The sequence below is a fragment of the Castor canadensis genome, chromosome 12 (genome assembly GCF_047511655.1).
Source record: "Castor canadensis chromosome 12, mCasCan1.hap1v2, whole genome shotgun sequence".
Taxonomy (NCBI): domain Eukaryota; kingdom Metazoa; phylum Chordata; class Mammalia; order Rodentia; family Castoridae; genus Castor; species Castor canadensis.
The window spans coordinates 114713332-114737636 of NC_133397.1; the positions used below are offsets into that span (position 1 = coordinate 114713332).

The window sequence follows — 24305 nt, forward strand, 5'->3', positions numbered from 1 at the left end:
CTTCCTCCTGGTCCCACCCCTCACAGCAAAGAAGCGTGACCTAACGCGTGACGGGCCTTCCCCAGAGCGGGTTGGGCAGGAGAAATGAAGCACTTTGGGGTCCGCAAACTGAGCAAGCACCTGGGCTGCAGCACGTAGCCAGAGTCCAGGAAAAAGAGAGGAGCTGGGGCAATGGTCCCCCTCGGCGGGGAGGGGCACAGACTCCCCTTAAAATGGTTCATGCAGCATTTGGCAATCCAGGGGCGCTGAGTCCTTCTGCTCCCTGGCTGGACAGGGCTTTTCAGTTCCTGGGAGAGGCAGCACAGGCAGGTGAGAGTGCCCTTCACCCTGACCCCTCACCAACTGAGGCCTGCCCGGTGCAGCCTGCAGGGTCTGATGCCCTGGGTGTGTGTGGCTTTGTCCTTTCCTTTTGGTGATGGCAAATGAGGGGCAGGCCCCCTAAAAGTCCCTCTCCTCCCAGAGGCACAGCAGATGGAAAATTGAGGAGAGGCTGGGAAGCGTCCAGGTAGGTCCTAACCTCTTTGGGAAGGGAAAGGGGAGTCAGTTTCCAGCGTATAAAAAAAAATTAATCCCTGAAGTCATGAAGAGTGGAGATCCTTTTTAAATTCTTTTTCCTCTTTTCTGAAAAACTTTTCTTGGAGATGTTGGCCCCAGGGGTCCAAAGTGCAGTGAGGGAGTGGTAGGGGAAGAAGGACTTGGCACTGGGCGGCCTTAGGTGCAAGGCCCAGGCTCCTCAGATGGACGTTTCATCGCTGCTGTGGGCAGGCGGTGGGGGCAGGGGCAGGATAAAGCACAAGACAGGAGTGGGGCATGAGCGCAGCTGGGGGAGGGAAGGGAGCCTCGGGACGAAGGAACCACCGGCCCAGGGTTAATGCAGGAAGTTAAAGAAGAGAAATCTGGAGAGGCAGGAAAGGAGTGGCAGAAAAGGCAGACAGAGGGTTAGCGAGCACAGGAGAGTGAGCAGTTTTCACAGAGAGGAAACAGAAAAGCAGCCCCAGCTCCCCACCCTCCCTCACGCTACCCTAGGATGGCCTAAAACACATAGAGCCCAGAGGGGGCTGGTCCACCTGACAGGGCACCAGGACTTCTGGGCACAAAGGGAGCTGGATCACACTCAGCCCATCTGTCCTCCAACTGCCAACCAGAGTAGCCTGGAAAGGCCCAGAGGAGGCTCTGCCCCAGCCAGGACCTCTGTGGACAGCACCCTGTCCACCCACCCAGCCCCACTCACTCGGAGCCTGACGAGTCCTCGTCCACGGTGCCTGCCTTGATACTCATGGCGATGGGCATGACCCCGTTCAGCTGCTCCTGGAGACTCTGCCGGGGTGGTGGGCGGGGAGGGGGCCCACCCCGGCTGCCCTCACTGGCTGAGGAGCCCCGAGAAGACCCCGTGCCCTGCTCCAGGGGCAGCCGCAGGAGGCTGCTTTTCTCACTGATGGTGGGCAGATACTTCTTGAGAATGCCTGGAGGCCAGAGGGCAGGTGCCGTGAGGTGCCAGTGGCGGGGACAGGGGTATACCAGAGAGCCCCAGCAGCTCCCAGCAGGATAGTGTGAGGGGCAAGGCTGCTAACCAGGGGGGATACAGCAGCTGGGAGAGCCCCACTCACCTTTGTGAGGCTGGGCAGAAGGGCCGGGAAGGGGGCCCAAAGACCCCTCCCGAGTTAGGGCCTCTCCATTCTCCCGTGGCCGCTCCTCAAAGGCCCCGCTGCCACCATTCTCCTTTACCGTGGTCCCAAAGTCTCCTGGCCAGGGCACCTTCCCAGGCCCAGGGCCCCCATCTGGCAGGGAAACGAAATAGATGAGGCCCAGAGAGGGTGACAGCTAGGACAGCCACCACCCCAGGCCTGCTTCCCAAGGAGACTGGGCCTCTCAGGCTTCCATTGCTCCCCAAAGGCCACAGCCCTGGTGCCAGCCCACCCTTGGGGGTACTGTGCAGGGCCAGTCTCTCAGCTCCAGGACCCAGCAGGCTGTCCCAGCCCTGCTCGCCAGGGAAGGTGGCCTCCTCTTCTTCCTCCTCTTCCTCCTCCTCACTGTCTGATGAGTGGGTAGAGGCATAGGAGCCACTCTGATCATCTTCCAGGGACAGGTCACTGTCAGAGTCCGTGTCGGGATCTGGGAGGTCAGGGAGGGATCACGGCCGGCCCACCTCCCTCAGCCCTCCCACAGCCAAAGCCAGGCCCCTGTCCCACTACCTATGGCCAGGGCCTTCCAGCCTCACCATGTCGTTGGTCTTGACCTTCCAGGAATAGGCCACCTGGGTCTCCCAGGCCAGGGGGCCCTTGGCCTGGGTTCATTGTGGACTCCTCCCTAAGACGACAAAACCGTGCCAGAGGGGTCAATGTGGTCCCTTACCCAGCATCCTCTTGGCTTCTCTCCCCTGGGATTCCCAGTTCCTGCCTTGTGTCACTTCCTGCTTCTGATTCAAGCTGCCGCCTGTATTGGCGCACAGTGTGCTACTCAACTCAGAGCAGGTGGCTGGCAGTGGCTGGCCGGGGCCCAGCATGCACGATCTTCCTCCCTCCTCAGCCCTTCCATCTCTAGGGCTCACCTCAGCAAGAAGGGGATGTAGCTTGGCTGGCTCTTGCCTGAGCGGCTGGCACTGTGCAGCGAGCCAGCCGAGTCTCCGTAGGGCTGGTACAGTCGACCATCTGCATAGGGGCTGGGGCAGTTGTAGGACTAGGAAGCGGACAGATAGGTCAGCAAGCAGGGGTAAGAAAGGAGGTGGCCCTAGGCTGGGAAGTGGAAGGGTGCAGGGAACTTGCTCTAAGTTTTACCTCCTACATTCCTACATCCCCAGGTCTCTCTCTCTCTCTTTTTAATCTTTTTTCTTTTTCTTTTTTCCTAGTACTAGGGTTTGAATTCAGGGCTTTGTGCTTGCTAGGCAGGCGCTCTACTACTTGCCCAGGTCTTACAATGGAAGGCCCCGTATCTCGCTGCTACCATACTGGGGTTTGGGAGTGGCCCCAGCACTGCCACAGCTGGGCACCCCTGCACATCCCAGGTACCCTGGACTTGCTGTGTAAGGGCTCATTGGTAAAGGAGCCCTTTTCCTGGGAGTATTTTGGGAGATGGGAAATTTGTACAATTCCTAAGGGATTCCCAGGTGCAGGCATTCATTATCCCGATGACCTGTTAAACCCTACCTCCCGGTGACAGTATCTCCTCCTGAGACCACACCATTCCACCACCCCTTCCTCCTTTCAGGGATGGGGAGAAGGAAGGAGGACACGAAGACAAAAGGTATAGAGAACAAACAGGCTTCTCAGAGCCAGTGCCCTCACCGAGGTCAGGGTGGACTTGGTGGTCAAAGCCGGGTCAGGGCTGGGCTTGCGGCTGCAGGCAAACTTGAGAGCTTTCCGGACCTCCTTGCTAAGCACCACATATGAGAGGAAGATGAAGGGGCCCTGGAAGGAGAGGCAGCAATAGTCTGGGCATATCCAGGACCCCTCAGCCAAACTCCCCTCCCTCCGCAAGAGCTGAGTCCAATACCTGGACACAATTGCAGGCAGCAAAGAGGTAGTGGAAGAGGAGGGTGTCACTGTTGACAGAGAGCAGTGCCAGCAGCCACGTGGCACTCAGCAGCAGGAGGACAGCGAAGGAGGGACGCAGGCCTGAGCTAGGGGGAAGAGGAAGGGACGGTGTGTGAGTCCACTGTGACACCCCCCCCACACCAATGCCCACACTATGCTTAGGCACCCCACATACTCACACAGGGCCTTTCTTCTCGAAGCCTTGCCGCTGAGCAGCGCAGGAGGCTCGGGTCGCCAGGATGTACAGAAAGACACTCATCTGGGCAGCAGGGAGGGATGAGAGAGGGCCAGTCAGCTTCAGCCCCTCCCCTCTGGGCCCAGCAGCCTTGGTCCTTCCCAAAGGAGACCCAGAGGACATACGGCCTGCTCACCCCCAGGCTACTTTCCAGCACTTACCGAGACAGCAAAGGCCACCGGGCCAGCAAAACTCCAGATGAGTGTATCATAGATGGAGAGCCAGCAGAAGTCGGGGTTCCCATAGCCCTCAGGGTCCAAGCCAACGGCTAGACCTGGAGCACGGAAACAGTGGCAAAGGAGGGTGATCAGGGTGTGGGGAGCAGGGCTGCAGCCAGACAAGCACACAGGGCTGGTATGGCATATGGAAGGGTTCTGCTGCCACCTGTGCACTCCCCTCCCCAAGAAGAGGGTCCAGCCCCTGCATCAGGGACTGGATTAAATCAGAGGGACACTATGAATAAGTTGTCCTAGTATGGAGGGATGCGAGTCTCAGGGCCTGGGCTGTGCGTGACAGGGGGGGCTAGGTCTGGGGATGTGGAGCCTGCAAGCCAGGCGCGGGTACCTGTGATGAAGGCGGGCACACCCCAGCCCAGCATGTAGTAGAAGCGCATGGGGCCGGCGTTTACATCGCGCACCTCCGTTAGCGCCCGGTACAAGTGCAAGGCCTCCAGCAGAGCCCAGGCGAAGGTGCAGAGGTACAGGAAGTGCAGCAGGATGGCAATGACTGTGCAAGCAAACTGAGAGCCAGGCCACTGGTCAGTGGCCAGGACGTAGGCCAGTGCGGGGGCTCTGCCCAGCCAGGCGGCAATGGGGAGCATCTGGGGTCATTTCAGGAGAAACCTGGGCCAGAGGCAAGAACCTCTAGGACCTGGGACATTCAGGGGAAACTAGAGAAGAGGAACCACTGACAGGCACTGGTCTACAATGAATCATCAGATCTGCTTCAGGGGCAGGAATAGACATGGATGAGGAAGGGTGGTTAGGGTGGATCACAAGGGAGCCAGAGGGGGTAGAAGGCGGGGAGGTCTCTGGGGTAGAAAGCCATCTTACAGGGAGGTCAGCCTGGTTGATCCCCAGGAGGAAGACCAGCTGGGCCAAGCCCAGGGCAGCTGTGAGGTTGCGGCGGATGCCATGCTGGTTGGAGCGCAGTGTGCGAAGAAGAGTGAGGAAGAGGAAGGTGAACAGCAGGGCGGCCAAGGTGACACCAAGGGCCACATATGTCAGTGTCTTCAGCGGCAGTATCTCCCCATTCTGCAGGGTGGGTGGCAGGAAGCCCTGAGCACCCAGCCTAGCACATGGGCTCCCACCCACAGTTCCACAGCTGCCCCTCATAGGTCCCACCTCCCGCCGGGACACATCCATGAGCACAGCGAAGCTCGTCATGTGGTTACACTGGCAGCTGACGTGGCTCTCATTGCGGAAGACAACTTCACACCCCCGGGCCGACCAGCCACCTGTGCCGCTGATCCTGCGTGAGGAAGGCAGGGTCAGGGAGACTGGAGGGTGGGCACCCTGGGGCCAGCGCTGTCCACCCAAAGCCTTAGAGTGTGGGCAGTGCAGGCTCACAGGATTGAGTGGTTCCAGAAGACACAGATGGGCTTGGTCCGCTCCTCCGTCTCCAGCAGCCGGAACTGCACTGTGACTGGCTTGTCCAAGGCCCGTGGCAGGAGCTCCTCATCGTCATGGACGCTGATGCTCACCACAGGTGTGTTGATGACAGGACGCTTGGGGACTCTGATGTGGGGCAGGCAGATGCATGGTCACTATAGCAACCATGTGACTGGAAGACATTCATCACTGAGAGATGCCCTACCCCTGGCCCCCTCCATGTCTCAGCACTGATCTGCCTGACCCCCATCTTCAGCTGCCCACCTCAGGCTGCGCTTGTCTGGGTCATAGTTGTGGGGCAGTAGCCCAGCCAGGGTGTGATAGATGATGACGCTGGCCACAGCCTCTCCCTGGCTCAGCTCTGGGTGCCGCCGCTGCCGCCGTGCCAGCTCCTCAGACTCCTGAGCCTCTCCAGGACCAGCGGGCCTGGACACGGGGGGCATCTCTGGAAGCGGGAGACACCACACTCAGCGGGACTCTGCCCTCTGTGCGGTCTGCATGGGTGCCCCACGGATGACCCTTGACCCACTGGGGGCCCCCACTGACCTCTGAAGACAGACTCTGGCAGAATGACTGTTGTCTCAAGGTCTGGGGGCCGCTCCCCACGCAGAGCCTCGTAACGGGGCAGCTTGGCTCCAGCAAAATTCCCCTTGTCTAGGCGCACTACGGAGATGACTGAGAGGAGGGAGAGCCACAAGTCAGAACCCAGGGGAGGCAGGCAGGCCCCTGTCATGGCTGCCCTTAGGGGACCTCTTGCCACACATATCCCTCTCCAGCCTCACCGATGTTGGGCGTGACGATGGTGAAGGGGCTGAGATAGGTGTGCCGCATATTCTGAGCCAGGGCGCTGGCATAGGCCTCATAGTGCTGGAGCAGCCAGGCAGTGCCACCCTCTGTCTGCTGGATCAGCTCCCAGTGCCGCTTGTTGGCTGCATCCAGGAGAGCACTGCCCACCCGCAGCAGATTCTGGGGGGTGGGCATGTTCATGGTGGCATGTGTTTAGAGCCCACATCTGTCATCCCCACCACCAAGTTGCAGCCTGTGCCTAGACCAGCCTGCTCCCCACCCACTATGCCCTTCCCTCACGCTCTCCCCACTGCCTTCCCTGGGAAGTCCCCTGGACGGCTCTGCCCACAGGTCATGGATGCTCTGCCTCTAACCTTCTTCCTCTTGCTCTAAATAAGAGTTCCCCAGCCGGTCTCTCCCACGCCTCACTCTCCTGCATGCCCTGCTAGTTCCCAGACGAATCAGCCCCTGGTACAGTGGACAGGCCTCTGCTCTGGGTCAGCCCGCACCCCAATACAAACAGCCCTTTCTATGGCACCTGGATATGATACAGGTTGGAAAGAGGTTATCTGTGACACCATGGCTCACAGGCCTCTATGGAGGCCTCAAACTGAGAGTAGCTACCAAAGGTGAGGAGGGGAGTATCCCCCACCAAGACTGCCAGGAGCAAGCTCACTCACTGTGACCCCCACTCAAGCAGCCAGCCCTGCCTACTCCAAGCCCCACCTCAGTGAAGTGCACATCCTGTGTGGCAGACAGCCCAAAGCCCCGCTGGGCACTCTCATGGGCCAGCAGTCGTGTGGCCAGCTGGTAGGCCACCTTGACATCACTGCCAAAGTAGCCAGCTGTGTGTTGTGTGGCGTTGCGCAGAAGCAGGGCAAGCCGCTGGGAGCGTCCTGAATCCAGGCCTGACTCGTTCCGCTGCAGTCGCTCAGCCTGGACAGGAGGGGCAGAGGGACAGGGAGGTCAGCACAAGAGGGTGGGGATTGGGACTCTGGGCTTCAGGAAGCAGGGAAGAGCCTCTCTGGGTAGTGGAGGCTGGAATTCCAGAATCCTCTTTCTCAAAGATGGCGGCAGGAGAAAAAGAAGGAGATGGAGATGAGGGAGTCCACTTACGAAGCCCTTCAGCTCTGAGAAGGTGACTGACGTGCAGTTGAAGAGGTTTGGGGGGAGCCAACCCCTGTGCTCATCACAGTGGCGTACAGCAGTCCCTGGGGGGAAGAAGCCAAGAGGGCTGGCCTCAGGGATACACAGAGGAAGCCCCTGAGACCTGGCTGAAAAGTTCTGCTGGGGACAGCACCTCATGGGACAGAGACAGGAGACAATAGGAAGCCAGGTATACAGGACACTAGAGCCAAAATCTCTGCAAATCAGTCCAAACAAGGGCTATGGGAGCAGGGGACATCGTATGACTTCCCTGAGTGCTCAGACATCACTGCCCCTCTCCAGCAACCACATTGTGCTCCCTGCCAATTAATCCTGCAATTGTTACCAATCTGAGGACCAGAGCCAGCAGTCAGCCTCCGTCCTCGCCTGGCACATGGTATAACCCTAGTGCTGGTTGGTGCACTGAGTGGGAATGTCACATGATTCCTCTCTAGCACCCCGTCCTGTGCCCAGCATAATACAGGCCTCTTGGCATTTCTGCTCAGGCTCTAAGATGCAGGTACTCTGTGCAACCTCAAGAGAAGGGTAATAGTGAGCCAAGGAAGACAGGACATGAAGTCTCCAGGATCTAGAGGGCAGAAAGTGGGGTCCCAGGATCTGCAACTGGGAGAATTCTGTCCTTACTCCACTGACGGTAGAGGTCAAGTTCCCCATATTACATCCTGGCCCTCAAAGACCTACCAAATGACCCTTTGGGACAAGGGGCAGCAGCAGGCAGCCCAAAGCGTGTGCGTGGCCACCAGATCCCAGCCTCGATGGCTCGTGGACAGCTGTCGTAATTTACTGCAGGGAAGAACACAAGGTCACCTAGGATCAGCTCTTCCTCTGCACCTCTGCTCAGGTACCCTGCCCCTCCCTCCTGGCCTCCCCGGCATGTAAGCACTGGCACTTAGCGGGGAGGACTGCCCACCTGTCCCAAGAGCCCCACCTTCACAGCCATTAGTGGTGACCTCAGCAAAAGGGTTGTCACAGCGATCACACTGGCGCCCGATGACACCAGGCTTGCATGGACACTGGCCATCCTCAGGGTCACAGACTCGGGATAAAGAGCCTGTGGGGTAGCAGTCACAGAGGAGGCAGGTGGGGCTGCCAGAGGGCCGGTAGTGGTTCTCCTAGGAGGGAGAAGGAGGAGGAAGCGGGTCACAGGTTCAGGCTGTCTTTCCTTGATGTTCATGGATCCTTTCAGCTATAGCCCTTCTGGAGAGAGGCTCCCTGACCTCAGGTTCCCTTGGGAGTGGTAGTCACAATATTTAACAGTTAGCAATGCTTTGGAGTGGAAGCCATCAGTGAGATGCCAAGCAATCAGAAACAGCAAATAGCCGGAATAGCCAGCCCAGGGATCACTGCTTAAATATTGGTCTGGGTCCCACTGTGTCCCAGACACGAGGACAAATGGCCACTTGCCCTACTCTTTAGAGCAAAGGTGACAGCCCCCAGCTTTCTGCAGAAAGGCCTCTCTCCACTTCCTCCCCTCCAGGACCCAGAAGGTGTAGAAAAGAGGCCAAGGTGGCCACAGAGGGCTTGGTTGGGGCTGTCACCTTGCAGTGGCACTCGCCGCTTGTCTTGTTGCAGTCTGGGTCAAAGCCTTTGCTGACATCACAGTTGCATGGGCCGCACGTAGGGTGTCCCCACCAGCCACGAGGGCAAGGCTGGTCAATCCTGCAGAGGGGCCCAGGCAGGCGTGAGCTCACCCTGCCACTCCCATCTGGTACAGCCTTAGGTGGCCCTTCTGACCCTGGTTGCAGGTCAACCAGGCTTTCAGGGCTCTGAGGGACACAGCAGAGATAGATAGGCAGTGGCCACTGGGACCTGTGACCGCATGCCCTGGCCCACTCACCTGATCTCACAGTATGGCCCAAGGTAATTTGGGGGACACTCGCAGCTGTAGCCGTGAGGAGCACTGGACTTGCGGGTACACACAGACTGGTGCTCACATGGGTTCAGGTCACACACATTAGTACAGTTGTCACCATAGTAACCTGGGAAAGAAGAACCAGAAAGGTTCAGTCCCCACTATCCCCAGCACTGTCTTCCATCCAACGTGCCCTCATTCCCTTCCTTCTACTTTAAGCATTGTGCCAGCTGGCTATAGCTTTGAAGTATAGGAGACAAAGGCTCAGAGAGATGATGTGACAGTGAGACCCCCGGCACCTGCCAGCCTACCCCATTTCCTGGGATCCCTAGCATACCTGGATCGCAGCTGCAGGAATAGCTGTCCCAGTCATTGCTGCAGTAGCTGTTGGCAGGACACGGGTTGGAGTCACAGGGGTCCGGCAAGCTACAGCCTGGCTCCACACTGATGCTCTCGCCACGGCTGGGATCTAGATTGCTGACACCCTCAGGTGCTTCGCTTATCCGTACACCCTGGGGAAACAGGGGCAGAGCAGTGTTGGCCTTCAGTGCACCAGGGCTCCAGGTTGGGGGAGAGGGGGAGAGGGGGATGGAGGAGGAGGCTCACCTGCAAACAGCCCCGGAAACCACGGGCCACACCGCTTGCCGGCCCAGGCACTCCCCCCACTGTTATGTTGCTCAGGTGCAGCCCATGCAGCCGGGGGCCCAGGTTACCCTCTGCCCTCTGTTGCCCATAGTCGAAGGACAGGATGGCATGGCCAGGACCCCCACTGGCTCCCAGTGCCAGCTGTGCATGGTGCCAGTCACCATCATTAGCCCGGCCAGGCTCCAGACGCAGAGATGATGCCTGGAGCCCTGTGCCTTCCACACTCAGCACCACATGGCCCTCCCGAAGCTGGCACAGAAGGGAAGAACGAAGAGTCAGCAGACTGTCTTCAACAGCTCTGGCCTATTGTCCCCTTTCCTAGACCACCTGCTGTCTGGCTAAAGCCAGATAGGAAAAGTGTTTATTTCCCTTAAGACCAATAGATGGCAGTACTGACCCACCAAACTGATTCAGCCACCTCCAGTTCCCCAAGAAAAGACCCTGCCAGCCATCTCAGTCCAGCCCCCTGGAGGCCACCACAGCCATAGCCAGGCCAGGTCTGCCCCCCACATCCCGTTGCCCACATCACCTGTAGGGTGATGGTGCTGCGCCCCCTGGTGACGGCCTGCAGCAGGACGCCATCTGCCTGGCGTGTGCGGAACATGAGGCTGAGGTGCCAGGGCTGGGAGATGGGCAGGGAGAGGCCATGCCAGGCCACCAGGCTGCTGCCCAGGAAGCGCTGGGGGTTGGCCATTTCTGGAGAGGCAGACGGAGGTAGACTGAAGGGTGGAGCAGTGGAGTGCCAGGGTTTGATGCTCTGGGGTGGCTCCATGGGAGGCAGAGCCCTGCCTCTCCTCAGGCCCACATCCCGCCCTCCAGAGCATTTACCTGCCTGGGGCCCGCCCGCGTTATGCCCAGGCCTGCTTCTGACTGGGCCCTTTGTCTCCTGCCTACCCTCTTAGGCTCTGCCTAGACATGCTCTTCCACCCACAGCCATGCTCACAGAGCCCTGCCCAGTGCCTGCTCCGACCCTTCCAGTGTTCCCAGACTGCTGACAGCACCCAGGCTCTGGCTTCTGACAGCTTCCCCACCTACCCTGGGCACAGCTCTTGCCCCCAAAGCCCAGGGGGCACTCGCAGCTGAATGTGTCCCACTGGTTCACACAGGTGCCCCCGTTGTGGCAAGTGTTACTGTCACACACGTTCTTCTTAGTGGGGCAGCCTGGAATAAAGAAGAGGGGGTTCAGTGACCCTAGGCTGGGACCCCACTGAGAAAACCTATGTGGTGACTGCAGAAGACTTCCAGACCAGCACAGGCTGGTGTCCCCATGCCAGGCATGGCCCTTCCTTTGCATCGAGCTCCCAGCCTGGCCCCCATCCCCAGGCCCCTGTACCCGGTACAGTGCCATTGTTGGCAATGAAGTCGGCCATGTCTATGTGTCGGCTGTCCACCTGCAGGTTTCTCATGCAGCCCACAAAGTGCCGCATTCGGACAGGGAAGTTCTCGGGCAGGTCGGGCACCCCACCCAGAAGCAGAGGCCCCGTCAGATCCAGAGACCTATGGAAGCAAAAGGTGACATGAAGGTGACAGAAGAGCTTCTGGCTCCTCTCCCCAAGCCCTGCCACCAGGCTAGAGAGAGGAGGGCCTGGCAGGCTGATTGCAGAGCAGCGCCACCCCCCCGCCACACGCAGCCCTATAGGGCCTTGCTCTAATTCCCTGGCACTGACCACCACCTCACGGGGGCTGAGCAGGGACTATGGGAAGTAAGAGGGTAGTCCCCATCTGGCTTGGTCCCCTCTTTGGAACCCCTAAAGCCCAACCCCTCAAAATGCTACCCTGCACCACCCTTGCCCCACCCCCTGGCCCTCTTCCCTGCTCACTTCTTGCTGCCACTCTGGGTGCCCTGGGCAGCACAGGAGTAGTTGCCCAGCATAGCTCCAAAGCGCAAAGCCACTCCCGTGTCACAGCCATCCACAGTCACCACAGCTACCTTCTGCTCAGACGGGCCCTGCGGGAGCCCTGTCTGGCCCAGCAGTGGCTGTGAAGAGGAAAGGCCAGAGAATAGAAGCAGTGGGCAAGGAGCCCACTAGGTTCACAGGACTGGCACAAAGACATGCCAGTGCACCGTGGCACCTCTGTGTACACCTACACTGCGTACAGCACTGCCTGGTGGGATGGGATGCCCCAGTAAGGTGGTACCTTCTCTTCCCCCTCCCTCCCTCCAGTCAGAAGTGCCACAACCAGCCCTCCTCACAGCTCACACTGCCACCCAAGTCTAGGTGAGCATATGAGCCAAAAATGAGAACCCTCCAACTCCCATCCCCCTCCCACACCCACCTTATTGTAGTACTTCAGTTGCACTGTGTGCCACTGGCCATCACTGACTCCTCCAGGCACGAATGGGGATACAGTTGTGGTTGACTCCCCTGGGAAAAGGACCAGATGAGCTGAGACATGGGGAGAGAGCTGGGGGTGGTCCAGGGTTGGGGCTGGGCTGAGTTTGGCTGGGAGAATGAGGCTTGGGGTCAGGGGCGGGGAGACGGGGTTCTAAGGACAAGGGCAGGACATAAGCAATGGGGATCACCTGCAGAGAAGGTGAGCTGGACCTGCTCCTGGATCACCTCCAGGGCCACAAAGTCATGCTTCTCATTGAAACGTCCATTGTATAACAATAGTCCGTTGCGTTCCTTAGTGGCGAACCTGAACAGAGGTTTCCCACATGGGGGCAGAGAATGGGGCACCACCCACCTGGATGTCAACATCCCACTCATCTAAGCAGCACCTGATCCTACCCAAGACCCCTGAAAAACTGACACCTTAGCTAGGACTACAGGCCCTGGGGCCAGAATGTGGAAGATGGACCCAAACCAAAACCCTGGCATCCTGGCTCCCCATCCTGGGGGGTGGGCGGAGGTTGGAGGAGGGACAGGCAGGTCCTGGCAGGTAAGGACAGTCTGCTCGCAGTGCACAGGCAACTCCAACTGCAGGTTCAGCTTTGCCAACAGCCTGCTCCCAGCATCTTTGCAGCCTGATCCCTCCCTCACTTTGTCCACAGAACAGGAGGCACCCCAAACTCCCACCGTGCCTTACACCCCTAGTGCCCAGGTACTCACGAGAGGGCCAGGGTGAAGTGGAAACGCTGGCGCAGGCCACGAAAGGTGATAAAGGAGCGGGCAGGGAAGCTGCGTGTGGTCACCTGGCAGTAGGGCTTCTCAAAGTCCCCAGATGGACAGTCACACTTGAAACCACCCACCAGCAGGTTAACACAGGTGCCTCCATTCTTACAAACACCTGGGGTACAACGACCTGAGCGGGCACTCACCTCACAGTGCTCACCTAGGTCAGAGGAAAGGCAAGGTGAGCACGGAGTCTTACCTTGAGGGCCTCCTCCTTACCTGAGGAGGCTGGGGCTTCCCCCTTTCCCCCATTATGGTTTAAATATGAAAATGTTCCTCACAGGCTCACGTGTGGGATATTTGGTCCGCAGTTGGTGGTGCTATTTTTGGAGGTGCTGGAAACCTTAGGAGGTGGGGCCTAGCTGGAGGAAGTGGGTCACTGCCCCTTCCTGTCTCTCTGCTTCCTGGCCTCAGTGAAGTGAGCAGCACTGCCACCATGATGGCCTCACAGAAGGTAAAGGAATGGAGCCAGCTGACCATGAGTCTCCAAAACCCTGAGCCAAAATAAATCTTTCCTCCTTGAAATTGATTCTCTTGGGTATATGTCACAATGATGAAAAGTCTGACTAAAGCTTCCCCAGTAATATTTCCTATGGCCTACCATGACCCCCTCCATACTCCCCACTTCCTCACAAGTGCCCTTCTCTGAGATTTGTGACTCGCTGGCCCTTCCTGGGTGCTCCGGTTCCACCATGCCATTCTTACACGGCTCTCCGCAAACTCTTCTAAGCTCCCAGGCCCTGCCCCAGCACCTACATGGGCTTCACAGGCATAGGTCTGGTTGGTCCCAATGCCCTGGGCCCTGCAGGGGTAAATACTCAGGACAGCTTGAGGGTTGTACCATCTCCCGTCCCTCCCTCCCTCTCTCCCACTGCTGCTTTTGTCCCTGTCAGGCACCGAGATCACTTTCCTTCCCTGGGGATGGGACCGGGCTTCCACTTGGATTTGTCTGAGTTATGGGGTGGGGTCAGTGGGGGGAGAGAAGTTGGGACTTCCCCAGGGATGGAGCAGTTAGCTCCCACTCAGAGCCCTGGGGTCCAGACGGAGGACCCCTGTACACTTGTACAACCCTGAGAGAGTGGGAACCTGAGCCCTGGGACAGATCAGGATTCAGGGGAGGAACTGAAAATTCCAACAACATCAGATGGGAAAATCCACCCCTTTCTCTCCCTCCTATTCCCAGATTCTAGAGATAGGTTCTCAGCTCCTGAGCCTAGTGACTGGCTCTTGTTTCCATGGAAACTGTTGTTCGCCTACTCTAAGCACCCCCCCCTTCCCCATCCTTCTGGACAAAGACTCCCCTCCTCCAAGCCCGCCCTCTTCCCCCAGCCCCCCACCACAACAGCAGCAGAGTCGAGTCTGGCAAGTTCTGGGTAGGAAGCTGCCCACGCTGCACTCAGAGCCAGTGACCATGGTTCTGAGGATAGAAGGAGGCCTGGGTGACTGGAAAGGAAGGGGATCAGGGTGCACCCTGAGGCACAGCAAGAGCCTACAGAGAGAATCAGGGTGCAGAGCAGAGGCAGCAAGCAGGCTGGGGCAGGATTCAGAAGGATCTCTAGCCACAGGCAGAAATGGAGCCATTCCACACCCCTGCCTTGAAACCCTCTTTCCCCAGCTCTCCAGTGTTGTCTTCCCCCAATACCTGGGGAGAAAATTGCTTGCTATAACTCAGGAAGGAAGCTCACTCAGCGGTAGGGGAGGCTAGTCCTAGGCAAGTCACCCCATCTCAGCTCTTCCTCAAATAAAAGCTAACATCTCCCACAAGCCAGCTCTTTCCATACATAAAATTAATTAATTCTCACAACCAACTTTTCTACCTAAGTAGATTTCTTAGGTGCATTTAAAATTACTGGGTCCCAGTGAGGTTAAGTGACTTGCCCGTGTTCACACAGTCACTAATGGCAAAGCTGGAATACAAACCCAAGCGCTGACCTCAATTACACTGTGTGTGTGTGCGTGTGTGTGTGTGCGTGTGTGTGTGTGCGTGTGTGTGCGTGTGTGTGCAGGCATGGGTGTGGATGTGCGTGAGTGGGTGCATTCTACCTTCCTCAGTAGGCAACTGTCAAAGAACAAGTAGGATTTATGAATGCCCCATGGAATGGTACCTCGCTCTGGGAAGAAATGAGGCAGCCCCCATCCTTAGCCTGATTTGTGCGTGGGCCACAGCGTCAGCCCTCCAGAGCCACCTGCATCAGGGTCCCCTCCCTGGCTCACCCGTGTAGCCGTCGCGGCAGAGGCAGGTGTAGCCACCCTCGCGGCTGCGGCAGCGCCCATGGGGCTCACAGGGCCTGGAGTAGCAGAGGTCCACCTCGGTCTCACAGTAGTCACCCGTGAAGCCGGGTGGGCAGCGGCAGCGCAGCCCCCCGACGGGGTGGATGGGCCGGAAAAGCACGGACGAGGAGGCGATGAAGGGCGCGGACGAGTCGAAGCGCAGCACCGACACGCAGCGCATGTAGTTCTCGCAGGGCTCGCGCAGGCAGATGTTGTCGTCGAAGGGCAGCACGCGCTGCGCGGAGATGGCAGTGAGCAGGCTGCGGTTGAGGTACAGACGCTCCTGCAGGTCCTCAGAGGGCAGGAAGGGTGGCCCTCCCCCGGGCCCCGGTGGCTGGCCCACTGATAGGCTCACGTTGAGGATGTGGCCACCGGGGGCGTCAGTGTCCCTCTGCACGTTGAAGACCACCACGTGGTCCGGGGGCGTGGCCAGAGTGGCTGCCACAGCCTGGATGAAGAGTCCCAGCAATGGTGACAGGAAGCGCTCAGGTGACATGTCCTCCAGGCGCAGCGTGATGCTGTGTGTAAGCATCTCGTCTGTGATGATGGTGACACGCAGTGAGCACTGGGCGGTCACGCTATGCACGCCATCTACAGAGAGGGGACAGGGGTCAGCACCAGGTTTAGGGCAGGGGTGTCAGGCCACAGCCCCAGGCCTTGTGCAGGAAGAGTGGGGTAGGCCCTGGGCCGGGGCACCAGGAAGAGCAAGCCAGTGGGGCCTGTATGGCGCCCAAGAAAAGATTTCCTTTTCTAACTGGCATAATGGGACCCAGTGACAGGTCACTTTGGGGGCTAGCCACACCTTGAGGGGTCAGGCCCCTTGGTGCTTAAGGGCATGAGACTTTCAGAAGTTTTCTCTGCATGGTTCCTGTGTGCAGCATGGCACATGGCTGCCTGCTGCAGCCATGAGTCCTGCCCCCTTTATACCAGGATTTCTCACAACATAGGAACCCTATTTTTCTCCAGGGAAGGGAACACCATGAGAGACCCACAAAAATCAACCCTCCCACACACTTGTACATCTCAACACTACCATAACCCTGACCCTAGCCATGTCCCCAGCGCCCCACTGGAGCAGGCTGGGAGTGGGAGGTGGACTGGGTCAGCAGGCCCATGGCCACTATCCCCATGGCAACAGCCCACACAAAGCATTCTTCTCGCCCAACTCTGGGCTGCTGTGGGGGACCCCGCCCCAGGAAATCCAGCTGAGCCACCTTAACTTATGGCAGCACCACCCACTGCTCCATACTGGAGTCAGGGCAAGTCCGGGTGGGAGATTCCCGGGAGATAGAAGAGCCTGGGAAGTTTCCACCAGGAGACCCGGGAGCTCCACTAGGCTGGCCTCTCCTCTGGCTCTAGGGCCTCTAGCTACTGGTCATTCATTTGGCTCACTGAATTGCACCCAAATGCCTGCCCACCATCCCCCACAGGCAACACGCTCACTTATAAACAGCTAAGTACTAATGCACTGACTGGTGTCTCACTCCACCCACACACCTGAAGCTCAGAAACACCATAGACACCTGAATGCGTATACACATGGAAATGAATGTTCCTTTAGCTCAAAAATGAAAGCTGGGAACCACGGGGAAGGGGAAATGGCTTGGGAGACCTAGAGAGGATCTTCATATTTTTACTCAACCCAATGCCTTATGTGTAGTTGGTGTTTAATAAACACTAAGATGCTGATGAGTCTCCAGAGGGCAGAAATGGTCTTGAAGACACAGCAGGAGAGGCCCCAGTCAGATATAGGACATGGCACCGAAGCAGGATGGGGTGGGAACCAGTTGCTGGGGTCGGCTGCCGATGTCACACCTACTTGAGGTGGCTGACTATCCTGGGCAGCTCAGTTGAGTCACGACAGGCCAAAGGCAAACACTCATCTCGGCTGGTTTGAGCAATCTGCCCTCCAGCTTCATTGGCATGGACTGTCTGCTCTCACCAGCAAGCCTGCTGTCATCACTCACTTCTGCTCTTGTTCTTGTCTGGAAGCTCAGGCTGTTCCTCCCTACCCGCTCTCGCCAGCCCACTGTCCTCCAAACCTAACCTGCTCTGAGCTCGCTGCTCCAGGAAACCTGCCCTTTTTTGAGGCCTCCTGCGTCCTTTCAGAGGTGCACTTGGTGTACAGCTGGTGCAGGGCTCTGATGCACCTAACCAGTGGTTCCTGGACAGGATGTTCTCTCCAAGAAGAAGGCAACCCAAGACTGCACACACAGTGCTCTCCTTACAGGAGAGGAGGGAAGGAGAGGGGACAGAAAAAGCCTTGCCACTCCTCAACCCTAGGAGCAAACACTCCTCTGTATTCCCCTCCACCATCTCAGGCCCCGCCTGTGCCTTTCTCCCAGCATGTCTCTGTTGCTTCCCATCTGGTCCACCATCTGTGGCCACCTGCCCCCTCTGCTATTGTCCCCACCCCAGCAGCCAACTCACTGCTCTCTCCTTCCTCTTGTCCCTCTTCCCTGCCTTGACCTGGGTCATCCCTCAGGTGCATAAACAGGGTGGGAAACAGGGGTGGCGGGTGCATTGGCTGACTGTCCTCCTGGACAGGAAGAGAGAGTTGAGGTAGGCTCTGACCCAGGAAATGCCACGTGGGCCCCGGGCTCAGCCAGCCACACCTTGGAAGGTGCCAGAATCACTCCTGGCCTCTCCTCCCCGGCAGGTGTGCGGTAGAGGCTGAGGCCCTCAGGGACTCTGCTGGTCTAGGGGCTGAGCAGGCCATGGACAGGTACTCCTGTGTGTCCTGGCAGAGGAAGGAAGCAGCAGGGAGAGTTTGGACTGCAAGGGAGCCATTCAGCCCAGGCTAGGGCAGTGGCAGCCATAGGGACAAAAGAGGGGGAAGACAGAGAGGCCTAAACCCAGCCCAAACAGGGGAAGACAAAGGTCCAGGAAAAGAGCCAGCAACAGAGAGGATGGGAGAGAACGAGAGACTCACAGGACCTGGGGGAGAGAGAAACAGAGAGAGGCAGTGCTGAAGGGCCCACATGGCAGGGTGGGAAAGAAGGAAGAGACAAAGAGGCAGAGAGGAAAAACAAAGGGGCAGTGGGAGTCAGTTCCCCTCGCCCAGCCTCCTGAACTTTGGGGTTGCCGTGGTGACTGCCTCCAAGGGTCAGGGCTGAGGGGGAGGGTGCACTAGGGCTGGAGGGCCAGCCACAGCTGTCTTTAGGTGCTGTCCCAGCCTTCCCTTCTCTTCTAGGGGACTGCAGTCTGGGTCTGTGCCCTAGTAGGAGGGGCCAAAAGCCAAGGGTGACAGTCCTCTGCCCCTAGCCCTCTGTCTAGTCACACTCACCTAGAGTGGGCTGGGGGCAGAGGACAGGAGGGAGAGGCTCTTCCTTTCCACCCCTGCCTGTGCCTGCAGTACCAGGCACAGTTGAGGACTCCCTCACTTCCTCCTCCTGGAAGCTTCGGGAGGCATAGAGCCTGGTCCACAGCCTCCGAAGGCTCACTCTCCCTGGTCCCCAAGACAGACAGGGAGACATCCGTCCAGCACGTGTGTAAGGGATGCCTGAGAGTGTAGCTAACATGGGCTCCCATGACTCAGGGAAGGTGCTTAGCAGCTCTGGGTCCTGACCCTCCTTGCCTCTCCCCCCCCACAGCGGGCAGAAAGGACAGAACACTGTCATCCATCAGCCCAGCTCTCCTCCCCCAATCCTGCTGTCTGGGGAGTCTGGAGGCTGAGCGGTTGGCCAGGCAGTAGGAATGCCCAGCCTGGGTCCTGGCCAGGCTCCCATACCCCTGGACTCTTCTGTCCACACCGGATCAGGGACCTTGGGGTCTCTGCACTCAAAGCCCAGCCATCCCCTGGCTCAGTCAGGTCCCTCTACCCTACTCCCTGAGCCTGGGCTGATCACATCCAGCAGGGAATGCCTGGCACCTAAGAAGAGCCCAGGGAAAGGCCAGGAGGCCAGGGTGACCTCGGCCTGCCTTGGCTTTACTGCAGCCCCTCCCCCAAGCCAGACCTCAACCAAGGGACTCTTACAGTGGGGTCTGTTTGGACAGAGACAATGAGCTCTGGCCTTACTTCCTGCGGGAGCTCCGAAGAGGGAGCCAGGCCGGGCTCTTTCTGCCTGGAGGGCAAAGAATGCACTAGACAAAGTCCACATCAGTCGATTCTGTGGCTCAGCCAGGGGCCAGAAGGGGCCAAAAGAGGACCACAGGGTCCCGACCCCTTGCAGAATCCTGTGCCCCTGCGGCCCTCAGCCTGCCAGAGGCTGTATGAGATCACAGGACTACCCTGACTGGGGTGAAGGGGTGCCGAGGGGGGTCAGCTCACCTCCCCTCTCCCAGCCAAGGCCCTCTATACCCCTCCCCCAGCTTTCCTGGCCTCCCAGTCTTCCACGCGCCTTTTTTTCCACAATTCTTGGCAACCACAGCCAGGGCAGCCTCACAACACTTCCCCCACCACGTCACAGGCTGGTAGGCAGGGGGCGGCCAACCGAAGCAGCCGGCCCAGCCTGGGGCAGCAGGCGGGGCCTGCACCAGCTGCCAGGATTCCCGGGGCTTCTTCCCAAGCTGGTTCTGGCTCCCTCACCTTCCGGGCTAACCACTGGCAGAGAGGTGGGTCATCAGCTCCTCCTTGATGGCTCTCTACCTCCAATGGCTGGCCACCTCCCTCCCCAGGGGCTACTCCCACCCCAGCGTCACCTGGGCCCTTCCTTACCTGACACCAGCACACTCATGATGGCCTCCAGAGGCCGGTTGTTGTCCAGTGCCCGGCTTAGTCTCAGCTCACCCGTGGAGGCGTTGAGCAGGACCAGGCTGAGTTCATTTCCCCGCTCAAAGCTGTAAGTCAGGCTGTCTGAGATGTCAGGGTCACGGGCAGGAACTCGGCCAATGGTACCTCCAGGAAAGCTGCTGGAGCGGTTGGTGACATAGTTGTTGAAAAGGATCTCAAAGTTCCCCAGCACTGGTGGGTTGTCATTGCGGTCAAGGAGGCGGACATGGACAGTAGCCCTGCTCACCAAGGGGGCTGATGTGGCCTGAATGACTAGGACATATTCAGGCCGGTCCTCGTAGTCCAAGTCCACCAGGGCAGTGAGCTCCCCAGAGAAGATGTCCAGCTGGAAGACCTCAGGGATGTTACCTTCTACGATCTGGTACATGACCTGGGCATTGGTGCCCTCGTCAGGGTCAGAGGCCGTGACCCTGGCCACGGCCAGCCCAATGGGGCTGTTCTCTTCCACAAACACGTCAAACTCATCCTGCTCAAAGACAGGCGGGTTGTCATTCACATCCAACACAGTGACTGTCACTTCCACAGGTGTGCGGGCTGGGGGCATCCCCTTGTCCACGGCATATGCTCGCAAGATGTACTGAGCCACGTTCTCACGATCCAGCCTCCGCAGTGTTCGCACGATGCCTGATGTGGACTCTACAATAAAGTCACCATCTCCGTCATCACCTCCTTGGAAGGTATAGAAGACCCGGCCATTGAGACCGGAGTCACGGTCGGTGGCTGAGATCTGGAGGACGCTGGTGAAAGGGGGCACGTCCTCATAGATGCTCCCCTGGTAGGAGTCTCGTAGGAATTGGGGAGCATTATCATTCACGTCGTTCACCAGAATCTCCAGGTATGTGGTGTCAGACTTCTGGGGAATGCCATTGTCCCGAGCAGTGATGGCCAGCGTGTAAGACACCTGGTCTTCATAGTCCAGCTCTGCCTGGGTGGTGACAGCTCCTGTGTCTGCATCAATGCGGAACTGGGGGATGCTGTCCTCCATGAAGTAGGTAATCCGGGCATTCTCACCTGTGTCCTCATCCGTAGCACTGATCAGGACTACTGTGGTACCTGCTGGCCGGTCCTCATTAACATTCACTGTATAGTGGGAGCTCTGAAAGACGGGACGGTGGGTGTTGGCATCCGTGACGTTCACCACAATCTGAGCCGTGTCCTGCCGCGTCCCATCGGAGGCAGTAACAGCCAGCACATACTGCCGCTCAAGTTTGTAGTCCAGCGGCAAGGCGAGGGATACCAGCCCACCACCGCTCTGGCTAGTGATGGAGAAGCGGTTGCGGGTGTTGCCGCTGGTGATCTGGTAAGTGATGACACTGTGGGCATCACGGTCCACAGCTGACACTGTCACCACACTGGTGCCCACAGCTGCATCTTCATTGAGCCGCACCGTATACTCTGGTTGGGTAAAGGTGGGGTTGTTGTCATTGACATCCAGGACGGTCACGCTGACGCTGGCCGAAGCAGTAAGTGCTGGGGTACCATGGTCTCGGGCTTCTACACCAAAGCTGTAGAAATCAACTTCCTCCCGGTCCAGCTCAGCAGCCACAGAGATCCAACCCGTGCCATTGTTGATGGTGAAAGGGAAGTCATGTCCGACCCCAGCCAGGCAGTATTCCAGGCGGGCGTTGTCACCAGCGTCAGCGTCGATTGCCTGCACGTGGAGAACCAGGTAGCCTAAGGGGACACTCTCCAGGACAGTAGCCTGGAAGGGGGTGCTGACAAAGATGGGGGCATTATCATTTATATCCAGGACTTGCACTGTTACCAGGCCAGAGACATTAGAGAGTGGGGGCCGGCCGCCATCTTGTGCTCGGACCCGTAGCGTGTACTCTTTGGTTGTCTCATAGTCAAGGGGGCTCACCACGTCCAGAGCCCCCGTCTGGGCATCCAGATAAAACTGTCCCCGAGCATTGCCACTCATGATGCTATAGTGCACCAGGGCGTTGCTGCCCTTATCTCGATCTGAAGCCGTGACCCTGAGTACTGGAGCCCCTGGTGTCACATCTTCCCGCACCTGGACCACATAACGCTTCTCACTAAACTGGGGGGCGTTGTCATTGTCATCCTCCACAGACAAGAAAACAGCAGCTGTGGCACTCCTTGGACCTGGGTCCCGACCCTGGTCACTTGCCTCCACTGTCAACTTGTAGGATTCCACTTCTTCCCGATCCACAGGACCACGGGTTCGGATCACCCCAGAGCGAGGGTCAATCTCAAAGACTTCCAAGGAGCTGCCACCAGCTCCCTCCAGAAGGCGGTACAGGATGTTGGCATTGGGAGGGGCGTCACCATCCGTGGCCCTCACAGTGAGCACCTCATAGCCAACCTCCAGGTTCTCCCTAAGGCTCTCCTTGTATTCCTGCTGCTCGAAAACAGGGTCATGATCATTGGTGTCAGTCACCAAGATGGTGAGCGTGGCCAGGGCACTCCGGCGCGGCATACCATGATCCTGTGCAGTGACCCTGAAGACGTGGGTGCTCTTCGTCTCACGATCCAGCTCCTCCGCTGTGGTAACAGCACCAGTGATTGGGTCCAAGGAGAAGAAATGGTTGGAGCGGCTATCGAAAAGGGCATCCATGGTGTATTCCAGCCGGCCTGCTTCCCCCTCATCTGGGTCGATGGCGCGTAAGGATGCAACAGAGGTACCCGCTGGCTGGTTCTCAGGCACTGTGGCCTGATAGCTGGGAGGCTGGAACTGAGGGGCTGTATTCACATTCCTTTTCCTCCGCCCACCCATGGGCTCCTCTGGTGCCCCTTCCCCTGCCCTGAGCCCTGGAGCCTGTGCCAGCCTGCAGGACTGGCATCTCAGCCGAGGTGCCTTTAAGCAAGGGTGCTCTTGGGGCAGGGTCAGCTTGCCTTGCGGGGAAAGGTGGCCTCCAATGCCCAAGAGGCGACAGCTCCAGGGGCAGCCTTCAGGGGCTGGTGGAAGGGGGATATGAGCCCCAGATTCTGGACACCACACCCTCAGGCCATCGTGGTGGGGCACCAGGTGGCCAGTCAACTCAGTACCCGCATCCCTGCAGCGGCTGGTGTAGAGCCAGAGGTTCGAGGCTGAGGCTGGACAGAGCCAGCCCGCGGGGGAACAGGCCCCCGAGGAGCCTCGTCCCCCGGACCCAAGGGAACGACAGGGCCCCACTTGGTCTCCCAGTAGTGGCGGCAGCAGCAGCAGCAGCAGCAACAGCAGCAGTAACAGCAGCGGTGGCGGCGGCGGCAGCGGCGTTGGGAGGGGGGCGCTGGCAGCCCGGCTCCGCATCTCTCCCTGCTCCCGGCCAGCCGGGTCAACAGCGGCGGCGGCTCCTCCTCCGGCTCCTGCCGGCCCGGCCGCGCCTCATACCCGGGCCAGGGCGCCGGTCCCCGGGGGCCACCTGTGCGCCCCGCGGGGCCTGCGCCTAGATGGCTCGGCGGGGCCCCGCGCTGCGCTCTTGGACGCGCCCGGGCTCCCACCGTTCCCGGGTCACCCCGACTACCGCAGGCTCACGCTGCGCCTCCACCTGCGCTCCAGGCACTCGCCACCTGCGCTCGCCGGCCCCCGAGGTGCCTCTGGCCCTGCCGGCCCCCCGGTTCCCGAGCCCCACGGTGTCCCCTCCGCCCTCGTGGGATCGCCCACCTGCGCCCGCGGAGGCCGCGCGCCCCAGCCCCGACCTGGCCCGGCCGCTCGCGCCCCGCTTCCCCGCCGCGGCTGCTGCCTGTCGCCGCGGCCCGGACCCAGCCCCGCGTTCCCTCGCCTCCCCGGCAGGCGGGCGAGCTCTGCAGAGCGGCGGCGGCGGCGGCGGCGGCTCATTACCATAGACCTGCTCTCGCCGCCGCCGCCTTAAAGCGGCAACGCCCGCCGCACAGAGAGGGGCGGGCCCCACCACCCAGCGCCCTCTTCAGACAGATACTCTAAGATTCCCGCCTATAGGACCTTTCATCCCAATTCCCCCCAGGCTTACCGTTGTGCAGTGCTGGATCCCTAACAATCGGAAGCCAGACAGGGAATGGTAATCATGGTGATGGTAGTCTTAGGTATGGTTAGTGGTTTTGCAAAGGCCATGTCTCCAGTCACACTACCCCTAAGACACAGCCCCCCCACCCATTGCCGTCTCTTCTCACAGGACCTAGGTCAGACTGAGCTAAAAAATCCTTGCCTGAACACTCCAAAGCCCCAAATCCCAGAGGTTGCCCTCTGTTCAGCTGCTGGGCAGAATGATCCTAGTTTCATCTTCGATGCCTCTTGGGCGTTTTGGTGGTCAGGACACTTTTAACTTCACCTAATAGCCATGTGGTGCAGAGAATCCTGGGAAATTATGAGTTCTGTCCCCTCCAGGAAGCAGGGAGGCTTTAGTTCTGCCCCTGCCCCCTAACTGTGTGACCTTGGTCAA

The 24305-nt window shown here is 59.0% G+C and overlaps 1 protein-coding gene across 5 annotated transcripts; it reads right to left on the reverse strand.

Annotated features, from left to right (window-relative positions):
- Positions 1-223: 223 nt before the first annotated feature.
- Positions 224-23538, reverse strand: Celsr2 (cadherin EGF LAG seven-pass G-type receptor 2). 5 transcript variants are annotated; one of them, XM_074050836.1, is made up of 34 exons: positions 19870-23538; positions 15156-15803; positions 12879-13101; positions 12350-12465; positions 12103-12191; positions 11646-11803; positions 11159-11322; positions 10861-10986; positions 10355-10521; positions 9787-10074; positions 9518-9692; positions 9166-9307; positions 8867-8987; positions 8257-8440; positions 8010-8111; positions 7278-7372; positions 6888-7097; positions 6158-6341; positions 5922-6050; positions 5640-5820; positions 5334-5501; positions 5109-5235; positions 4818-5018; positions 4330-4504; positions 3927-4039; positions 3710-3789; positions 3490-3616; positions 3282-3404; positions 2549-2676; positions 2219-2307; positions 1987-2112; positions 1608-1778; positions 1232-1463; positions 224-896 (listed from the first exon to the last, which is right to left on the reverse strand). In XM_074050836.1, the coding sequence occupies exons 1-34, from the start codon at positions 23195-23197 to the stop codon at positions 869-871; spliced, it is 8718 nt and encodes a 2905-aa protein (XP_073906937.1). In that variant the 5' UTR covers positions 23198-23538; the 3' UTR covers positions 224-868. The 5 variants fall into 5 exon arrangements, with proteins under 5 accessions (XP_073906937.1, XP_073906936.1, XP_073906935.1 ...); XM_074050835.1 differs by having other exon boundaries at positions 224-519; positions 1918-2112; XM_074050834.1 differs by having other exon boundaries at positions 224-752; positions 1918-2112.
- Positions 23539-24305: the final 767 nt, after the last annotated feature.